At 32.9% G+C, this 15,895-nt stretch overlaps 2 protein-coding genes across 3 annotated transcripts; one reads left to right on the forward strand and one right to left on the reverse strand.

Moving 5' to 3' along the window:
• Nucleotides 1-6,590: 6,590 nt before the first annotated feature.
• Nucleotides 6,591-9,198, forward strand: LOC120174715 (auxin response factor 18-like). Its single transcript, XM_039181484.1, has 3 exons — nucleotides 6,591-7,761; nucleotides 7,865-8,763; nucleotides 8,841-9,198. The coding sequence occupies exons 1-3, from the start codon at nucleotides 6,667-6,669 to the stop codon at nucleotides 8,908-8,910; spliced, it is 2,064 nt and encodes a 687-aa protein (XP_039037415.1). The 5' UTR covers nucleotides 6,591-6,666; the 3' UTR covers nucleotides 8,911-9,198.
• Nucleotides 9,199-12,174: 2,976 nt separating this feature from the next.
• Nucleotides 12,175-14,737, reverse strand: LOC120174581. Of its 2 annotated transcripts, none has more exons than XM_039181380.1 (3): nucleotides 14,402-14,737; nucleotides 13,778-14,177; nucleotides 12,175-12,622 (listed from the first exon to the last, which is right to left on the reverse strand). In XM_039181380.1, exons 1-3 carry the CDS (start codon nucleotides 14,538-14,540, stop codon nucleotides 12,334-12,336), a joined length of 828 nt encoding a protein of 275 aa, XP_039037311.1. In that variant the 5' UTR covers nucleotides 14,541-14,737; the 3' UTR covers nucleotides 12,175-12,333. The 2 variants fall into 2 exon arrangements, with proteins under 2 accessions (XP_039037311.1, XP_039037312.1); XM_039181381.1 differs by having other exon boundaries at nucleotides 13,778-14,174; nucleotides 14,402-14,734.
• Between the last annotated feature and the right edge of the window lie 1,158 nt (nucleotides 14,738-15,895).

The raw sequence follows: 15,895 nt of genomic DNA on the forward strand, positions 1-15,895 counted from the left end.
TTGAAAAATAATTTTAAAAAACTCACATCATTATCATTATTAATATTTTAATTGTAGTTGATCAAAACAAAATGTAATATTAGGTATGATTTTAAAAAAAATATAGAAACTAAGTAATATATTGGTGATCAAATAGGTAATTTACCCTAAATTTTAACTTCACATACGAATTTTAGACAAAATACTAATTAAACCTTAATTTTTAGGTACAATAATGATTTAGTTCTTAAAGTTAAGAGTCAAATAACAATCAAAGTTGCCATCATAGACTGACGCTTATCACGTCGTAGATCATAGTTGGTTTTCTTCACCGATCACCAATGACCATTCGACCCAAAATATTTATTTTACTCCTTAATTTTTAGATAATATACTAATTTAATCTTAAATTTTAGGTACAATACTGATTTAGTCCTTAAAGTTAAGATACAATATCAATATGTAATCAATGCATACGAGATAGTGATTTTATAGCACAAGTGCCATTAGAACAACAGGAAGAGCAACGGTCCAGATCGAAGACAACTAGGGTTCAAATCCTAAAAAATGTTATAGCACAAGTTTCGCAAACACAACAGCCGTTGGATCTGATCAAGTGACCCAACGACACACAACAGATAATGGCGCGTGAAGACCACACGCACTCATAATAGAAGCACATGGGACCATCTTTTTTGTAACCAAACTAAATTGAATCGAAGCAGAGGGGGAAATAAATTATTTCCCGTATTTTCAGTAACATACAGATCGAGCCAAAACATAAAAATGGCAACAAAATTATAACAAAACAACCCAAATCACAAGAAGGTCAACGAAATGAGGAAAGAAATTTCCTTTTCATGCTAGGAAATCACTGGATTCAAGGGAAAATATTCCCGCTTTGAAGCTATAAAAACCCCTGCGAAGAACAAAGGACACCAAGCATTAGTACTCAAAACTCATTTTCACGTACTACAAAAAATTACAAAAATCAAGAAAGAAAGGAGGGACTTAGCCTCAGTTTTTTTTTTTTTTTTTTGCTCAGAGGAGGAACGATCGTCGGGAAAGTGAAGAGACGTCATAGAATAAAGACCCTTTAAAACACTAAAATTCTTTAAAGGTAAGTAATTTGAATTGAACATTTAAATTATAATTTAAATTTTAAATTTCGCAATTTAGACAATCGAATAATCTTGTTGGTACCAAAAGGGCAGTATAATAGGTGTTCATCTTTCATTGACTGTAATTGACTCCCTAATATGACTAATATCTGGTAAGTTGTATATTAGAAAAATGGTAAATTTTAGGTGTCCGGTCAACATAATTCAAAATGATCAGTGGCTACTCCATCACAAATCAAAACACAATTCCAGGACCACACGAAGGGTCGGTGCGACAGATAAATGTATTTAGACTAGTTGAATAGTAGTGCATGTCTAACACCTAATTGATCCAGATAAAATAAGAAAAAAATTAATGTTCTCGATTAAGATCAAATAAATTTCGACTCACAGTCTATAACTCTAATAATTTACTAATAGAAAATAGAAAATAGAGAATTCATTGAGTGATCTTCAATGGTTAAAGGGGATATTATTTTCTCTTGAAGTTTTAGATTCGAGTAATTGTGTCTGTAAGATGTGTATGTATTATCAATAGTTGAGAAAAATATAAATAAAATATTATCTTATAATTACTATAAATTATTAAAAAAGAAAATATAAAATAAAATAAAATTGTCAAAGTCCCACTTCAAGAAAGACAACCAGAAGACAGCCATTTTTAGAGAGAGGGATTGGGGTAGGCTTGTTTCAACTCTAAGGAAATTATTTGTTTAATAATAATATGGGTCCGGGTTGTCTTTAATTATATCAGTTTTCAAAATTAAATTACGTTTATTTTTATGAAAAACTGAAAATATTCATCACTTTGTATATATCAATTTAATTATAAAATTTGATATATTTTATTAATTTTATGATAATTCAAAATTAATCTAATGGTTTTGATAATTCATATTTAAAAAATTCAAAAATAATCTAATGATTTTATAATTTTAAAGAAAAAAACTAAAATAATAGAACTCTTAAAAATGAAGCACTCAATTTATTTAGACCGAATTGATAGAATGTATAAGTCATTAAGGCTAAAACTATTGATATATCATATCATTTTAGACTTGTGTTTTAATTTGTTTGATAGGGTGATTTGTTCGTTATAACATTTTTTTACAATAATCACATATATTAATCGATTAATCTAATTTTTTTATAATATTTGGTATTGAAATGTGAAAAAGGGGAATAGGAAGAATGAAAGAGTAAGGACAAAGATTGAAGTCACATTCAGTGTTTGGTTCCGTCTCCAACTGTTTGTGTCTGATGTCTACTTGTAGTTTATATGTCTGGTTAAAAGGTCACTGTCGTATTCCTCTGGACTTGTTATTAGATTGTCCCTAATGCTTTCTTTGCTTTTATGACTTTATTCATTTATTCAAAAATATTTTCCAAAAAAAATTATTCAAAACATTTTAAAATTCAAAAATAAAATAAAATTTTATTAAAAAATAAAACTTGTTATTAGATTGTCACTAATGATTTTTGGAGTTTCTTCTTACATTTTTTTAATAAAAAAATCATAAAAATGAACCTTATAAGACGATCAAAAGTAAACTCAAAAGTGAAAATGATTGTATTTATTTATTTTTTTATAATTTTAAATGTTTGTAATTATTCCTTGAATATTTTTACAAAATAATAATTCTTTTGAATTCTTTATTGTATTTAATATGTTTTTCTAATTTATATTTTTTAAAAGTTTTATATACTTTTTTGTAACTTTTAGGAGTTTTAGCCATAGTTCATAAATGTCCATTTATAGTTTAAATAGATTGGTGCCATGTCTATATCAAATAATTAATTATTGGAAAATGATATATTTTCTGTTAGCATTCCCCCTTCTAATTTTCACTTTACAAAAATTTTTAGTTTATTATTATTATTATAATTTTAATTTCATAACCAATAATGACAATTATTTCCTTTAAGTAGTTGTGGATACAAATTATTAAGGACACAAATTAGATATATGAAAAAAAGTATAATGATCACTAAACTATGCTGAAATTGTCTCTTTAGTCATTTAAATTTTAAAAGTTATAAAACGATCATTAAACTTCCAAACGGTTACAAAATGATTATTAGGCTTTATGAAACTATTACAAACTAGTCATTAAATTATCAAATTGTTAAAGTCATATTTATTGATCATATTTATACTTTACTCATATACAAATTATTAAAATATAGCGTCAAATACAAAAACATAATAAATAATTTGCAAACGACAGAAAAACATGAATGTATTAAAATATAAATAGCATGAATTATTATTTTTTATGAGAAAATAACATAGATTATTCTCTTGTCAAAGATTTATACCCTTGGTTCTCAGTTTTAAAATTTTCACTTCAATTATTTTAAACATTTTAATAAGTACTTTTTTTTAAATATAAGTAATTAAACATTTTAATAATTTTATGAAATAATCTTATGAAAAGAAGATAATGTAAGTTAGGGATTCGAATTTTGACGTGTGAATTGAGTAAATTGATCGAGAGGATTGCCTTTATAATGAATTTCTATAATATTTGATCCATATTAGTTTAACCCTAACGTGTGGATGAAACAAACTCATTATCATGGTCACAGCTATAATGACTATCTACAACACTTGATCCATATTAGTTGAATCCTAATGTGTGAATGGAGCAAATTGAGTAGAAAAATAACCCTTATAACTAAACTCTACTATATCTGATCTAAATTAGTCATCTAATGTATCAAGTACCGGATGTTGTGCCAAACACTTGCACAAAACTTGTTTTGATTTGTTGCTTAAAATTTTGGGTACCCTAAAGTATTGGTCCAAAACAAGACCGACCCAGGTCTTAATCAAGTGCCGAATAATTTGGTGTTTTTATCTTCATGCAGCACTTGTAATCAAACTGATTAATTTGTCCTTAATCCCAATGTCAACATCTTATAATTACCAACTAAATTCCTTAATCCCAGCATAGTATCTCGCCTTTTAATTTTTGACCTATCAAATTAAGACATATTTCCCAATTGAACAAGTCCAAATATTAATTCATTAATTTCCTTGTTCCATAATGTTAAATAATTACCAAACTCATTATATTATTTATTAAAAAAGAAGAGAAAATTAATTGGAAAACAACCCTAATTTAAAGGGTAAATTTGTAATTTAACGTTTTAACAAGTGCTTTTTTAAATAAAATTAGATTTGATTTATGCAAGTTAAGTAAATAAGATAAAGTTAAAATACACAAAATTTCTAATAAAAATAAAAAAGAGAAAATATGTGAAAATGAATGAACTTTTCAAAGAAAAATTAAAGAGTCAATTGTACCACACATCCTTAAATTATGTCCACATTTTAATTAGTTCTTAAACTTTTAAACATTTAAGTTTATTCCTTAAATTATAACTCTCATTCTAAACTGGTCATTTACTTTTAAATGTTCTAAGTTCATTTTCATACTATAGCTCTCATTATAAAGTAGTTCCCAAACTTTTAAATGTTTCAATTTCATCATCAAACTTTTGTCCTGATGACATGACTATATTTAAAAAATAAAATATATTAATTTTTTTAATCTGGGGTGAATACAAGGTAGTATAAGTTCAAAGAATTTCAACCTTTTGACATTGAACACTCGTACTCCTGCATATGACTCGGGACCTCAAGAAATAACAACAACTCTTTAACCATTGAGATCGTTTGGTTCGTGCGACAATTAATTATTTTTAGGATAAAATTATAAATTTCATCACTAAACTTTACTCTATATCCTATTTTACTCATTGAACTTTAAAAGTTTTCAATTTCATCACTAAACTTAATTCCAATTTGGGTTTTTTTGTCATTGAATTTTACTCTCTCCTATCACTCTGTCGTTAAATAGTAACGACGTTAAAAACAATAACATTTTAAAGGAAAAAAAATTTCACCAAAACTACATCGTTTTGCATCTATATAACAGTTCATTTTAACGACATTATCTATTCAACGGTCAGGTGACCAAAAAAAATCAATGTACTAAGTACAATGAGAAAATTAGAAATATTTAAAGTACTATGAATGAAATAAGAAAGAAAGTAAAATTTAGTTATCAAATTTATAATTTACTATTATTTTTAAATTGTACTGATTCAAACAAGTAATATATTTCATAGTTTTGATTTTTCTTAACTGAATTGATATTATTCAATTCAATTCAATTTATTATTATTATTATATAATAATTAAAAAAAAAAATTTAACCATGGTTAGTCCCGAAGAGTTAGGGCCTCCGACAAAATGAAAGCTTTAACTGTAGTCAGACTTGATTTCAGAGTTGCATGAAAATCGTGATATTTTCCACCAAAATATCGTGATATTTTAATAGTAATAATATTAAAATTTTAGTAATATTTATGGGGATTATTAAATATTTAATTAATTTACCAGAGAGATTTTTTTATAATAAAATTGAATTCTGTGATTATTTTTTAATTAGTTGGATGCTTCCTTTTCTGCTTTGTAGGGGATATGTTCCCACTTGCTTCTCTGTCGCGTGGTAGACACTCCCTGTCAAAATGAAGTTCTGAACAATGAATTTAAGCTCTAATTTTTCCATCAGTCCCCCTACTCTTTCAGATTTAAAAAATTGTCTATTTTACTATTAATTTCCGTAATTTAATCATCAATCTATTTTATTTCAAAAAATAAAATTTAACGAATTATATTATTAACTGATTTAGGTTAAACTCTACTATTTATTATTAATGGAATTTTGGTTTTAAAATTTGAAAAATAGAGGAACCAAATTTTAAAAGACCGAAGAATACAAGGATTGGGGATGAATTAAACTATATAATAAAAAACCAAAATCAATTTAATTTATATTGTTTGATTTATTTTCATTTCGGTTTAATTTTTTTATTAAATTTGTTTTTTTCATAAAACAATATTAAAACTTTATACTTGATAAAAATTAAAATGTAATAGAGAAGGTATTTCAAAATGGAAAAAAAATATTTATTATATATGTTTCATAATAATAATGTAATTAATTTATATAACTAGTGACAAGGCAGAGTCCCTGGTCGGCAAATAACACAAAAATCTTCAGTGTTAAAATCTCTCTCCCCTCTTCACTTTTCCCTTAACTAAAATAGCACCCTTTTTCACTTTCTTCCTTCTTCTCCTTCTCTGAATTCATCGATTCGGTCATGTTGTTTTAGCCTTAAGAAAAGGTTTTTTTTTTGTTGCATTCTTCTTCTTCTTGATTCATCATAATCTGGTTTTCCTTTCTTTTGGTTGAAAAATCTCCTTTTGTTCAAAGGGTAAGGCCTTTCAACCCTTTTCTTATTCTCCTTTCCCCCCTTTAAGTTTCAATGGATGGTTCCTTTTTTTTTGTTAAAATTGAAAAAATATTTCTGGGTTTTGTTCAATTGTAGCTAATTTATATATGTGTGTTTGTCTGTATAAATTTTGTTGCTTTAAATATTTACTGAGATTTGCCTTGAATTTTGATGTATTAACAGCTAATCATTAAGTGGAAAGAGAAACAGAGTAAAGAAAGGGTTAGTTGTTTTTATCCCCATTGAATTGGAAGAAAAAATGATAACTGTCATGGATTCTAGGAAAGAAGTGATGAAAAATTCTGGAAAATGCTTAGATCCTCAGCTATGGCATGCCTGTGCTGGTGGCATGGTACATATGCCATCAATGAACTCCAAAGTGTTCTACTTCCCTCAAGGTCATGCTGAGCATGCCAATGGGAATGTAGATTTCGGTAATCTTCCGATTCCTTCGCTTATCTTATGTCGAGTTTCCGCGGTTAAGTTTATGGCGGATCTTGAGACTGACGAGGTTTATGCCAAAATCATGTTGGTTCCTTTGAGAGAGAATGACTTTGGGGTTGAGGATGATGTTTTTGATGGGAATGTTGGGATGGAGAGTCCAGAAAAATCAGCTTCCTTTGCTAAGACGTTGACTCAATCTGATGCTAACAACGGTGGGGGGTTCTCGGTCCCGCGTTATTGCGCGGAGACTATATTTCCTAGGTTGGATTATAAGGCAGAACCTCCCGTTCAGACTATTCTTGCAAAGGATGTCCATGGTGAGGTTTGGAAGTTTAGGCATATATATAGGGGAACGCCTCGTCGGCATCTTTTGACGACGGGGTGGAGTAATTTTGTGAATCACAAGAAGCTTGTGGCTGGTGATTCGATTGTGTTTCTTAGAGCGGATAATGGAGATCTTTGTGTGGGAATTCGTAGGGCGAAGAGAGGACTAGGGAGTGGGCATGAGTATCAATCTGGATGGAATTTGGGGGCTGGAAGCTCTGTTTCACAAATCGGGGGTTATTCTCCATTCTTAAGTGAGGGGGAGAGTAAATTTATGAGGAAGGACTGTAATGGGGATACGAGGGGAAGAGTAAGGGCTGAATCGGTGATTGAAGTTGCCACTCGTGCTGCTAGCGGGCAGCCCTTTGAGGTTGTTTACTATCCACGAGCAAGCACTCCTGAGTTCTGTGTGAAGGCCTCGTCAGTTAGAGCTGCAATGCAGATCCAGTGGTATCCTGGGATGAGGTTCAAAATGGCTTTTGAAACCGACGACTCTTCTCGGATTAGCTGGTTCATGGGAATGATATCTACTGCTCAGGTTGTTGATCCCATCCGTTGGCCTAACTCTCCATGGCGTCTTCTGCAGGTATTTTAACTTTACTCCTTCGATTGCCATTGAATAATTGGCATCCATATTTTCGAAGAATTAATAGTCACCTCATGGATTTGTTTGATTTAACGTCTTTCAGGTAGCATGGGATGAGCCTGATTTACTCCACAATGTGAAGCGAGTTAGCCCGTGGCTGGTTGAATTGGTCACAAGCATACCAGCAATCCATCTTAACAATCCTTTCTCACCACCGAGGAAAAAGATGCGGCTTCCACAGCACCCGGACATGCCCTTACCATACCAAATTCCAATGCCTTCTTTTTCCAGCAACTCTTTCAGGTCCAGCAGCCCCGTGTGTTGCATTACAGACAACATTCCTGGAGGCATACAGGGAGCCAGGCACGAACCGTTCGGAATATCTTCATCAGATCTCCGCTCCAACAAGCTGCATCCAGGTCTGTTTCCACCTGGTTTTCATCAATTTGATCGTACTGCTCCACCAACTAGACTCTCCGGTGACAACTTTAGCAGCGACAATGGGAACAATAGGAATATATCTTCCTTGTTAACAATAGGAAATCCGACCCGGAGTTTGAAACGAAGCAATGAAACAAAGAGACCCCATATCTTATTGTTCGGTCAACTCATTTTCAGTGAGCATCAGGCTTCTCAGAGCTGCTCAGCTGATACTGTCGGAAACAGTTCGTCAGATGGGAATACAGAGAAAACTGTGATCTCCTCTGATGTAACTGGATCTGCCTTGCATCAAAATGCTCAGGAAAATTCTTCCGAAGAAGGGTCTCCTTGGCACAAAGAGCATCAGAAAACTGAGCTCGGTTTGGAGGCGGGTCATTGCAAGGTGTTCATGGAATCAGAGAACGTAGGAAGAACCCTCGATCTTTCAGTTCTCGGTTCATATGAAGAGATGTATGGGAAGCTGGCTAACATGTTCGGCATAGAAAGATCAGAGATGCTGAGCAGTGTGCTCTACCGCGATGCTTCCGGTTCCGTTAAACACACCGGAGATGAGCCCTTCAGGTTCCTTAGCATCAATTCCTTATCCTCGCTAAACATTTGCTTTAGATTTATCTGACTTATAATCATGTCTCTCGCAGTGAGTTTATGAAGTCAGCAAGGAGGCTAAACATTCTTATGGATTCGAGCAGCGACAACTTAGAAAGATAGAGATGAACCGATTCCCGCAAATTGTACAGTTTTTCCCCAAGACTTTGTTTTTGATTTCCATTTCATCTCTGGTAGTTGTGAGAAAGCTCCATTTTCAGCCATTCTTATGGAACTGTAAACCGCATTTTGTTGGTTAACTTGCTTTCAACATAAAAAAGGATCGACGTCCTTCGTCATGTTCATTTAATCCGAGTCCTAGAAACTGTACTGCCATTTTTGCTCCTCATAGAGTGTAGTAGGGCTGCAGCATGCTTAATAAATTTTCCTAGTTAAGGCTTTGTTTGTCAATTTTATTATTAGGACAAACCAAACCCTTGCCATGTTCTTTGCATTTAGTCCTTTGAACATTGCAAGAATCAGACAAAAACATCCTTGACAACCTGTTGTTAGGTCATGGGGTCTTGAATTTTTGTGTCTTTGATACAGAGATCACATCTTGAGATAGAAAAAGAGTTGTTTATTTCATATTCGAACTTTTAAATGTCGTCTTCTAAGGATGATTGTATGAACTAACCGAGCTAAAGTTCGAAAACTCCGAGTTTAACGAACATTATATATGTTTATTTGACAGGGAGAGAGACATTTGTATTGCCTAGGTGGAACGTCTCATTAGCATGTTGTTGTTGTTTCTTTGATTTTGAGTTTCTTAATTCTACATTATATATGTATACCTTGTATGAAAATGAACAAATATATATGTATATGTATATGTATATGTATATGTATATGTATATGTATATGTATATGTATATGTATATGTATATGTATATGTATATGTATATGTATATGTATATGTATATGTATATGTATATGTATATGTATATGTATATGTATATGTATATGTATATGTATATGTATATGTATATGTATATGTATATGTATAGGGTATAGGGTATAGGGTATAGGGTATAGGGTATAGGGTATAGGGTATAGGGTATAGGGTATAGGGTATAGGGTATAGGGTATAGGGTATAGGGTATAGGGTATAGGGTATAGGGTATAGGGTATAGGGTATAGGGTATAGGGTATAGGGTATAGGGTATAGGGTATAGGGTATAGGGTATAGGGTATAGGGTATAGGGTATAGGGTATAGGGTATAGGGTATAGGGTATAGGTATAGGGTATAGGGTATAGGGTATAGGGTATAGGGTATAGGGTATAGGGTATAGGGTATAGGGTATAGGGTATAGGGTATAGGGTATAGGGTATAGGGTATAGGGTATAGGGTATAGGGTATATGGTATATGGTATATGGTATAGGGTATAGGGTATAGGGTATAGGGTATAGGGTATAGGGTATAGGGTATAGGGTATAGGGTATAGGGTATAGGGTATAGGGTATAGGGTATATGGTATATGGTATATGGTATATGGTATATGGTATATGGTATATGGTATATGGTATATGGTATATGGTATATGGAATAATTCAATTCAACTTGACTCGAATTTAGTAGATTTGATATGAATTTTTTTAAGATAAAATTTAAGTTATAAAATAAGATCTATCAATTTGAATAATTTGAAATTGTTTTACTCTATTTGATCGGATGTTCATCCCTCGGTGAAGGGAATATTCTACAAACATGATTTTAATGTTATGATGTATTTTATTTACATATGCTAATATTTTGGGCTTTAAATTTTAAGATCTAAAGTTTATGGTACGGGTTTAGGTTTTAAAACATAAAATTTATAGTTTATGATCATTTAAATATATTAAAAATATTAAAATAAATATGTTTGTGAAATGTTTGTTTATTATTAATATATAAAATAATAATTCATATATACACCATTTGACCACATATGTAAAAGTCAACGTCTATCGCATTGGGATCTCATATCACGTGAACAGGGAAAATATATAAATAGAGTCAACAAACATTTAATCCTTAAAATAATAAATATATTTTTTTCAAAAATTAAGTTTTAGTCAGTTGTATTACCGATTTATTACAATTTAATCACTGAATAATTAATTTTGGGGGTGATACATTAATGAAAAATGGTTAATTTCTAATTTGATCTTTAAATTTTAGACAAACTTTTAATTAATATTTTTTTACATTATTTCAACTATAATTCTCTACAAAAATCGGCATCCTTGAATCCGACGCCACCTCCTCTCCGGTCACCTCCTCCGACTGAAACCAACACAAACCTGGGATGTTAATGGACCTTAAATACGGTAAGTTGGCTCTCTCAATTGTCTTTTTATTTTTAGAAGGTTGATTTCCGCCCTTCGATTACTTGTATATTCAATCTTGGGAAGCTACTGGCCAGTGCCAGGAGGATACATGCCGATGAAGGTTCAAAAGTTCTCCCACGATCGTCCGTTGTGACTGTCATGGGTCATGTTTGTTAATAAATAGTATTGCTGCAAAACAATAACGTTAGCATCGAATAATGAGTAATAAACTAATAATAAAATAATAAAAAAAATAAAACAAGTTATTATGTCGGGATAAAAGTCACTGTCTTAGAAGTATTTTTATCTGGATTTGTGTAATTATTATAATGGACATTGTCCCTAAAACTAACATAACCTTCTAAGTTTCGTAGATCCAAATTAAGAAATAAAATCCATTTACATTGATCTGTTCGACAAGAATTATTTTCAAACAAAAAAGAACAGAGAGATTAAATTATCAAATAACACAATATCTGCGTGGTGGCCTGTCCTAAAAGGACTGGCTGAGGGCATGGGTGTGGGCTTATCCTCTGTGATTGTAATGCTTGGAGGAAACCCAAGTTCATTTCATTCGAGCGTGGGGCAGTTCGAATCGATTTGCTAATAATATAAACATGGCTTAGGCACCGAGCCATGAAGACGCCGTGGATCTAGGTCTCGATGTAGCTTCTGCTGTGAAGGAATTTCAAGCTTTGGACAAATTTGTCCAACCCCACCGAAACTGAATTGGCTCTCTTCCAGCTTTTGAGTATCGTGTTGCAATTACTTAACTTCCTGATGTAATAATGGTAGTTTCGAGGTTGAAGAAGCTTCATTGTATTTCTTTTTTGAAGTTGAAATCAATGTTGCAACTTGGAGTTCGAAATGATTCATACAACTAGCAACCGAATCACCGACCTAACTCATCGACTGTTTAACACATGCAGGAGATAGTTGTACTTATCAGCAAGAAACATGTTCAATGTTTCTGAAAAGAAATCTACCATATCTATTGACTGATGCTCAATCTGAACCTTTCTGTTAACCATTTTCGGATCCCGACGAATGCAGCTAGAGCTTAACATGCAACTGATTGAAACATTAACATTACAGACAATTATCACAGTAACTACAAATGTCTGAAACAAATTCGATGATGTTTAAATTATATACAAACTAATCTCGGATATAATACATATTTGCATCTTCAATGAGTTTTTCAGTTATCTTGCTATGTTTGTAAAGGAATTTATGCGGTCGTGGGGGAGTTAAGAAGCTTCATCATGAAGTTGAACTTCACGCCGGGCGCAGTCTTCGGCTGAGGCCAATTTGCTCCTTCTGGAACCTTAATGCATCTGAAACCCTGGTCTTTGTACAGTTTTATTGCACCAGGGTTGTTCAAATCGCAGTGCAAAGCAACGGCACGGCAGCCCCAGCTTCTCGCTTGAGCTTCTGCTTTGGCTATGAGCCTTTTGGCTATTCCCTTCCGACGGAATCTCTCGCGAACCGCAACATTTGATATGTATGCAATTCCAGTCCTACGATAAAGATGCACGTGTCACTTATTACTCGCAAGATTAATAATTAGAGTACTTTCTGAATGAAAAGAGTAACTTCAATTATGAATAAAAGTTGATGAACATCGATATACAATGCTTAACACTTCCAGCAGATCTAATCTACCATACCAGCTTAAAATCGGAACTATAGCATCTATGGAACACCAGTAGAAGGCCTCGAGTTCGGAACTGTGAATTGATATTCTTCTGTTCTTATCTATTTGATAATCATTATTTTTCTCACCCTCTCAGCCTTCTCATGACCATTTTCCGGTAATAGTTTCTTTCCTAGCCAGAACAATCGGTTATTTTCACCAGATAACAACATTAAATGAGAAAGAAGTTTAACTGAGCTACTCTTATAGTATCATAGAACTGTTCTTTGATAACAGAAATTCAACCTCGTGCCGGAAATTACTTTTAAAACACTGAAGCTAGGCATACTTACCAAACTATAGCTTGTTCTTACACTAAAGATCAGGTATGCCAAAAATATTTCCAATTTTGTAAGACACTGCTCACCTTCTAGGATATGCAAGAAATAGTTCGTACCAAACGAAAATATCGAGATTAGAACAACATGATTTAGTAATCTATGTAGAAACTCTGGAACATATCCAGCTTCTGGTAGAATCTAGCTTCACTCGGACTCTCGTTGGTTACAAAATTTTGAATCATCACAAAGGAGAAAACCTCTGTGCCTTTTTCCTTTCCCGGCATTTCGGTATGAATAAGTACACAGAGGGTTCAGTTAATCAAATAAGGTTGGAAAAATAGTTCACTAATGATCCTGAAAGCCATTTATACAGCTACAGAATAGTTATTTCGAACTAAAACACACAGATCATAAGTACTCAACCATAGCTATTTTGAACAGGAACACACGGATCATAAGTGCTCAACCATAGTTATTTCAATCTAGAACACACGGATCATAAGTACTCAACCATAATCAGAAAAGGGTCTTAACCGTAACCAGGCTAGAGCAGCATTTCGGAATTGTTAACAGATATGGTAAATTTCAAGAGCTGCATTTGTGCAAGAACATAAAACCGAAACTTTTAGGACATTTTCATTTTGCAGAAGAAGTAGTTAATGAACTATTATAGAAAAGCAGAGAATAATTGAAATCACCTTCTCTGCAGAAGTGGTCCTTTTCTAGGAAGAAAATCAGCAATGGTATCGATGGTTAATATACCAGTCACATAGCCTTTATTAAGACTAAATCTCCCATCGAAAGCCCCGACTTTGAAATCTTCAGCTCCAATTAAGAACATGTTGTCAACCGAACCACCAATGACGGCAATCAAACAAGTTCTCCTGCAACCAGAAGGAATCGAGAATCCGGAAAGCATTCCCACCAGTCTATTAACTCGTAGCGCGAAATCCAAAGGGAAGGAATATCCGGGAAAGAACGAGCTGCAGTGAGTCTCAGCCACTTCCCAACAATCCTCTAACCGTGCCTCCCGGACAACAATACCCGGAGACACGGCCGGGAAGAGGTCGACAACTTGAGTAGCTCTACATGCTCCTCCTATCCCAACCAAAAACAAACAATGAACATCCACATTTTCAAAAAATATGGCCTCTAATCACAGCAATTTCACTACCCGGAAAACATGACATATAATCAAACAATTGGCAAAGTCAATGCAAGAACAACAAAACACCCAAATCCAACAAGTTCATTTTCAACTAAGTTCACATGTTGACATATACCAAAAACCAATAAATGCCCATTAAAGACGAAATCTTTACCTAATTTGGGAAGTGATGAGTGATGAGAAACCCTGGGAGGAGGAGGGGAAAAGGGTTGGGGCTGTTTGATGGAAATAGAGGATTTTGAGGAAGATGTTGGGGACACAGTGAGTAAGGGACCCGAGGTTAAGCTCCGCATTTCTAGGAGACTCGTGCCTTTCAACTCACTTGTATGTCTGTGTCGAATCTCTATGGCGATTGTTTGAGTGTTAGATTGGGATTTTGGAGAGTGAACTACGAAGGAAGCAATAGATTTTGTTAACCAAGGGACAAAGAGTAAGCAAAGGTAATGCGCAGAGAATACTGGACACAAATGTCGTTGTACTTTGTGTGGGATATTGTCCTTCCCAAAAACAATTTCCCATAGAAGGATTATTTTTTAATTAGGATGAATTGAATAATGCATAGAAGAAGTCGATCAAATTATAAGGTTATTTTCAGAAAATAATTAGAAGATTTTTAAATTTTACAATATATGTAATTTTAGGAAGTTTTTTCTATACATTTTTTTAAAGATATTATATTTTTAGCACATCTTTTTTAAGATGTTATATGATATGTACGATTTTCTATCGAATTTATAACATTCATATCTCAACAAATAATTTCTTTTATGTTCTATATGAGTCATTTCTTTTTCAAATTATCATATTTTTAGAGAAGAATAAATAATTTAAGAAAAGAATAAAGATTAAAATGATGGAATTTATAAATACGAATATTCAAGCGAAATTATAATCCGCATCAAAGCCTCAAGAACCAGCTTAACCATGGAACTACCCAAACAACATATGCAGCTGCAGACAGACTCCACATTAACGCCAAGCAGCAATCGAGGAACACCAATAAAATTAACTCCAGCTCTATAGCTATCGGAAACTCCATAACCCACCAGAAATTATCTGCATATTAGAACAATAATAGAGAGACACGACCACAGAGCTCGAAGGGCTCAAGCTCCAAGAACAGCCTCACGCGAGCATCGGCGAAAGTAGGGATCCTTTGCGACGATCCAACGCCAACGAGCTAAACCAAAAAACAGAAAGATTTGAACCAAAGCAAGCGCCGCAGAGCCAAGGAGCTAACCCCAGTAAAATCTGCAAAGACAAGAGCGCGGAACCAGCCCCGCATGAACCTTGATTCTGATCTAAACTAAAAACGACTTCCAGACAGCAATCACACAGCCAGAATGCAAGCAAATTATGGCCTGATCGAAACAACATTTGGACATCTAACAAAATCATCGATATGGGAGAAAGAAGCTGGCCATTTAGTGATCTGTTTTATTTTATTTTTTAAAAAAATAACATGTATTTTTTTAAAAAGTAGTTTGAACAATTGTGTTTGATGCTACTCGTATCCATGTATACATGGTATTCAGACCCAAAACATTAAGAAATAATATATTTGATTCGTTAGATTAGTGTTAAATATATATATATATATATATCTGATAAATTATAATTATATATATTCTTAATAAATATTCAAATA

This window comes from Hibiscus syriacus, unplaced genomic scaffold, assembly GCF_006381635.1.
Source record: "Hibiscus syriacus cultivar Baekdansim isolate YM2019G1 unplaced genomic scaffold, ASM638163v2 tig00112114_pilon, whole genome shotgun sequence".
Classification (NCBI taxonomy): Eukaryota; Viridiplantae; Streptophyta; class Magnoliopsida; order Malvales; family Malvaceae; genus Hibiscus; species Hibiscus syriacus.